This window comes from Triticum urartu, chromosome 1A (assembly GCF_056163025.1).
Source record: "Triticum urartu cultivar PI428250 chromosome 1A, HENAU_Tu73, whole genome shotgun sequence".
Taxonomy (NCBI): Eukaryota; Viridiplantae; Streptophyta; class Magnoliopsida; order Poales; family Poaceae; genus Triticum; species Triticum urartu.
The window spans coordinates 39,641,927-39,648,404 of record NC_141873.1 but is presented as its reverse complement, the minus strand read 5'-3'; the positions used below and the strand labels follow the sequence as shown (position 1 = coordinate 39,648,404).

The 6,478-nt window shown below is 44.3% G+C and overlaps 1 protein-coding gene across 1 annotated transcript; it reads right to left on the bottom strand.

Annotated features, from left to right (window-relative positions):
* Positions 1-944: 944 nt before the first annotated feature.
* On the bottom strand, positions 945-4,039 carry LOC125529853 (uncharacterized). Its single transcript, XM_048694282.2, has 3 exons — positions 3,370-4,039; positions 3,052-3,272; positions 945-1,763 (listed from the first exon to the last, which is right to left on the bottom strand). Exons 1-3 carry the CDS (start codon positions 3,986-3,988, stop codon positions 1,173-1,175), a joined length of 1,431 nt encoding a protein of 476 aa, XP_048550239.2. The 5' UTR covers positions 3,989-4,039; the 3' UTR covers positions 945-1,172.
* Between the last annotated feature and the right edge of the window lie 2,439 nt (positions 4,040-6,478).

The window sequence follows — 6,478 nt, the reverse complement described above, 5'->3', positions numbered from 1 at the left end:
CATGTTAAGTATGCCTGAAGTTTTTTGAGACTTAAGCCCATTGGACGGGGTGTCGAGCTTTGAACCCATTCCTTACTGAGAATTGGATGGTAAGAATAACAACAATGTATACTGGCACCTTACATATTGATAAATGATACTTACTCCAAACACTTGGCATCATCGATCGACATATATAGTTGCAGAGGCCGGCAAGCAATTCACGTTGATAGGTGGGCATGGTGGGAATTGGGCTAGGACATCTGTCTTTGACTACATCAGGTGGATTCTCAAGGAGCTCGTGATCAGAATTAGATAAACTTTCTTCATTGTCTGATTGATGGTATATCGGACATCCTTTTAGCTTATTCAGTTCTGAATCGAGCAAAATGACAACTAATTTCCACCAAAGTGTTTGATATCCTCCTGCAAGATATAAAAAACAAATTTGATATAACATTTTTTGAGATAAAATAATAATGAGATAATGTACGTCATGGTGAATGAAAGTAGCATAGTATTGACAAATTGACTGATTGAACAAGATATTTAATTCTCAAAAAATATCAATAAGAGAGGCGATTCGCAAAATAAGAAGTGTTTACTGACTGACGGAAACTGCGTACTGTTTCCATTTCCATGCACCTCTAAGCAATTATTACCGTCCCTCTACTTTTAAGTGTCCTTCATTCGCGCCATCTCCAGGCCAAACGAGACCAAGACCACAAATTGGCATTGCTTCTCTCAATGCAAGAATCGTTGACCGAGACAATTTACTATTACTATGAAAAAAATCTAGTGCTCCCTCGATCCAAATTAATTGACAAACACTTAATACAACTTTAGTACTACAAATTTTTATACCAACAATTGTGCATCAATTAATATGGATCGGAGGGAGTAACTTAATTTGCCCACATTATTACATAGTCAAGTCTATCTTAATCTGCCTACATGGTCAAATCAAACTTAACTTGCCCACATTACATAGTCAAGTCTATCTTAATACTTAATATGCCCACATTACATAGTCAAATGTATCTTAATCTGCCCACGTTACATATAATATAGTACTTGACACTAATCTAAACAGGATAAAGGTACCACTAACAACACACATCACAACATAAATAACAGCTTCACTGCATAACATTAAACAGAAACACACATCACCCCAAGCCATTACATCCTCCCTAGACCATAGCCGGGACAAGAGACCATGCGATGGTGACCTCCAGCTTACAAGAGCAAACTTGAAGCATACGCGTGCTTCTGGAGGCTTCCCTGGCTTTGAATGCTTTAGAATCTCCCTCAACAGTTTGATCCTCCAGACAATTTGCCATTGCCATGACAGAGACTCTCAGCATTCCATCAGCTTCGACAGACAAAACACAGCGTGAAAGCTGTATCATGCCATCAGCTGCAACTGGTAGTTTATCGAAAGCAAGCAACTTGATTTCCATGTCACTGATACTGGCAGTACGGGCAGAAATTAGACCTCCGAAGCCTTCTGGCCATTCCCCATCAACCACTTTCACACTGATGGTGGCCTCCACGGATTCAGCCATGTCACCCAATGTTAATTCCACTGTGCTAAGCTTGCTAGTGTCAACACGTTTAAACATGTGCGGTTCACAGCCAGATTCACGATAATTAACAACTAGATAGCTCAAAGCTCTATCCTCAGATTCAGTTCTGCCCTTCACTTGCAAGTCAACCTCAAAGTAAACAGGATCCACAACAACAATAGCACGGGTAGGACCTGTCAGTGTCAGACATCGATTCTGCATGCAAAATTTACAAAGTAAATTACTGGAACGACTGGATTGAACGATAACCAATCTATGCTGACACCAAGGAACAGTGCGGCCATGGAGAAGTGATATATTTATCAAGCTAAACTTACCAATAAGAGCTTGAATTAAATATCTGTTGCTAGCAAATACTCAAATGCAGAAGTTGCCAAGACCGTAACGACCAATAAATTCTAGTTGGGTCAGCAAGCATGCAGATCTTTAAAAATCTCGTGTTTAAAGAACCAATTTAAACAAGCAATATGTACACTGAAGCAAAAGGAGAGGCAAACATTGAACATCATAATCAAAACATATACTAGAAAACTGTACCTAGGATGCCAACGGTTTAGAGGCAAACAAAAATATTCGTTAAGGTGTGCATATACTCTAAAACAATTATTAAGAGATTCATTTGCCAATAGATTGCAAACAATGCTAAAACTTTTACAAGCAGAATTTCACAGGAGAAAAGAAACTGGTCTAAAACAAACTGAGGGGGGAAATAGACTCAAGAATCTGCTTATGCACTGTGGGGGAACATTGTCAAGGGCCAGTTTTTCTCAAAGGGAAACAGTCAAGAGAGGGTAAAAGTTGCAGGCACTATTCCCCTATATCGGCCTGGAAGAAATTTACACTAACTTGACATTCAAAATACACAGAGATTATACTCAAACTCGTATGTTGATATAGTAAACAAACATGAAAACAGAGTAGGGAAGCAACAACTATATCAACTTAAAAGAATAATTTTGAGCAACACAAAAGCATACATGTAATTTCATCTAGTTGATTTCTTATGTGACATGCTTTAAGAACTTAGAATATTTTGCAGAAAAAAAGCATCCCACTTACACTTGCATACTTTATAACGATCCATGGATTGATCATTCAGTATGTTTCCCTCTAACCATTGGCAATAGGTACTACAATTTTTTTCATAGAACTAGTTCAGAGTAGCAATCAGGTTTACAATGGCTGGTTTATAATCACCTAGTTCATGCATGTAACTTGGTAGCAATATCACGGACCCTGGCAGACTTATATATCTGTATTGATATGAATTACTATTTGCAATTATAGTTCAGAGAAATTAAATGCACTGATGTTAACACATGCCAATGAGCAGAATTTAAATCTCTAATTTCATCATATATATCTCCCAATAGTCCAGTACATTTTGTACATTATTTAAGGGAAAGTCATGTGAAAACCAGAACAAATAGTGTTCACAGAGGTAACATAGGCACCAAATAAGTGTCGAGACGAATATACAAACCTCACTGTCGATGGTTTGGCAGTTATCCCTTTGACGGCGAAAGATAATGTTGCGATTGTGATCCAACGAGTCGCGTGCGGCAACGATACCAAACACATCCAGCGGCCACCCCAATTCCTCTGCGATGGCTGCAACTTTGACCGAAAAGACCTGCAGAGTTCGCACGGGGTACACGTCTTGCGGAGGCTTCTCGTCCGTGTACCGCATGGGTTGGATAAGCGCTGCAGATTGATGTCAATCGATCAAGACTATTTGGTTAGATATTTCCAAGAGCAATTGATCAGGAGGTAGATAGGGGAAAGATTTGGGTTTGCTTACTGATGTCCTCCCATTTACCGAAGGAGCCGGCCCATAGAAGATCCCAGAATTCACGGTAGTCCTTGGCTCGTTCGGCCGGCCAGTCGGTAGGATCTTTTGGCTCCAGCTTCATGGCCTCCACATTTTCGGCCATCCACTGGTCCGAGACCTCGATTGCTTCGGGATCTCCCGTGGCGATCCACTTGATCACGGCATCCAGCTCCGCCTTCCGGTCCTGGATCCTGTGCGCTTCCTCGCCCTTGGCTCTGTACACGGCCGCCGCCGCGACGTCGTCCTCGGTCATGGTCTTGGGCTTACGGCCCTCCCCGCTCTTCACTCCCACAAGCTTGACAATCTTTGCGTTTATGATCTTTTTTCTCCTCGACAAATTCAATTTCGCTTGACTGATCGACTCCACTGCCCCCTCTTCGTTGTCGCTCTCCTCCACTGGATCCGCCGCCGCTGCCGCCTTCTTCGAGCCTACTCCCGCCGCCGTCTTCCTTTTCTTCATTTCGCCGCCGGAACCACTCTCCCTTCTCTCCGCCTCCTCCTCCGCTTCCTCCTCCTCCAAGAACGCCTCCATCCTATCAGCCCAATAAAGCTCAATGTAAGAATCGATTTCCTCCTGCGTCTCCGCCATCGCCGCTCTCCTCGCGGAAGAAAACCGTAGATCGATCTATCTTCTACTCCGTTCTAGTTTTTTTTTTTGAGAAAATTGGCTATTTGCCACTTTTTTTTTTAGAACAAAGACGCCAGATGCGTCCGGCTTTAAATTAATAAAGCCCTAACGGCAGCGTACCACAAACCAAGTCTTAATACAACACCAAAAGCCCTGCCGGCTTGAGCACCAAAGTTCAGATGAGACTAAAAACAAGCCGCCAAACGAGATTACAGGACAGAGCCCGTACAGAGCACGCAGACTCGTCAAGCAACAAAAGAATCAAAGTCATGACTCCCTAGCCATCGCATACACTTGCACCAGTCGTTGTTGGGCGGTCTTGATTAGCACAGCATCCTTGCGCCTCCCCAACGGACTCCATTGCTGCAATAGAAGGTTGCATTTGAAGGTGATATTAGCGGGATGATTTGGGAAGCACCCTTCTATAGTAAACTTGTTCCTAGTTAGTCATAAGGCCCAGAGAAGTGCCCCAACACATCTCCACATAACCCGATATGTTGGGCCCTTAATCGCATCAAGGAGGTTGAAAAGCTCAGTAGCCGAGCACGGGTCCCAAAGGACACCTGCCGCGGTGCGGACAGCACTCCACGCAAACCTTGCTAACGGGCACCGGAAAAACACATGATTGGCATCCTCCGGTTCCCCACATAACACACACGGACCCGTGGCCGGCCCATTACGTTTGGCTATGTTCAAGGAGGTGGGAAGCCTATCGCGAAACAGTTGCCATATGAAAAGTTTAATCTTCAAAGGCATCCGCGCTTTTCATAATCCTACAATCACGGGCTGTGTCGGCCCTCGACACAACTTGCGGTATAAGGAGTTCACCGAGAATTTCCCCGAGTTAGTGAGTGCCCAACTCACCGTGTCAGGTTGATCCGAAAGACCCACCGGATCAATTAATTGCCTCAAGGCCGCGAGGCTTGCCTGCTCGGGTCCGTTGAGTTCCCGTTTGAACTGAATCTCAGGTGGCGTCGCGGCAAGCGCATCCGCCACCGATAACGCGGTGTCAACGGCAATATCGTACAAACCCCGGAATTCTATCCAAAGGGGTTGAGTACCTATCCAAAGGTCAGTCCAGAAACACGCGGATTGAAGGAAATATGCCCTAGAGGCAATAATAAAGTTATTATTTATTTCCTTATATCATGATAAATATTTATTATTCATGCTAGAATTGTATTAACCGGAAACATAATACTTGTGTGAATACATAGACAAACCAAACGTCACTAGTATGCCTCTACTTGACTAGCTCGTTAATCGAAGATGGTTATGTTTCCTAACCATAGACATGTGTTGTCATTTGATTAATGGGATCACATCATTAGGAGAATGATGTGATTGACATGACCCATTCCATTAGCTTAGCACCCGATCGTTTAGTATGTTGCTATTGCTTTCTTCATGACTTATACATGTTCCTATGACTATGAGATTATGCAACTCCCGTTTACCGGAGGAACACTTTGTGTGCTATCAAACGTCACAACGTAACTGGGTGATTATAAAGGAGCTCTACAGGTATCTCCAAAGGTGAATGTTGGGTTGGCGTATTTCGAGATTAGGATTTGTCACTCCGATTGTCGGATAGGTATCTCTGGGCCCTCTCGGTAATGCGCATCACATAAGCCTTGCAAGCATTACAACTAATGAGTTAGTTGCAAGATGATGTATTACGAAACGAGTAAAGAGACCTGCTGGTAACGAGATTGAACTAGGTATTGAGATACCGACGATCGAATCTCGGGCAAGTAACATACCGATGACAAAGGGAACAACGTATGTTGTTATGCGGTCTGACCGATAAAGATCTTCGTAGAATATGTGGGAGCCAATATGAGCATCCAGGTTCCGCTATTGGTTATTGACCGGAGATGTGTCTCGGTCATGTCTACATTGTTCTCGAACCCGTAGGGTCCACACGCTTAAGGTTTTGATGACAGTTATATTATGAGTTTATGCATTTTGATGTACCGAAGTTTGTTCCGAGTCCCGGATGTGATCACGAACATGACGAGGAGTCTCGAAATGGTCGAGACATAAAAATTGATATATTGGAAGCCTATATTTGGATATCGGAAGTGCTCCGGGTGAAATCGGGATTTTACCGGAGTACCGGGAGGTTACCGGAACCCCCCGGGAGGTATATGGGCCTTAGTGGGCTTTAGTGGAAGAGAGGAGAGGTGGCCAGGGCTGGGCCGCGCGCCCCTCCCCCCTAGTCCGAATAGGACAAGGAGAGGGGGGCGGCGCCCCCCCTTCCTTCTCTCTCTCCTCTTTCCCCCTCCCGAATCCTATTCCAACTAGGAAGGGGGGGGGGGAATCCTACTCCCGGTGGGAGTAGGACTCCTCCTGGCGCACCCTCCTCCTAGCCGGCCGCACCTTCCCCTGCTCCTTTATATACGGGGGCAGGGGGCACCCTAGACACACAAGTTGATCCACGTGATCATA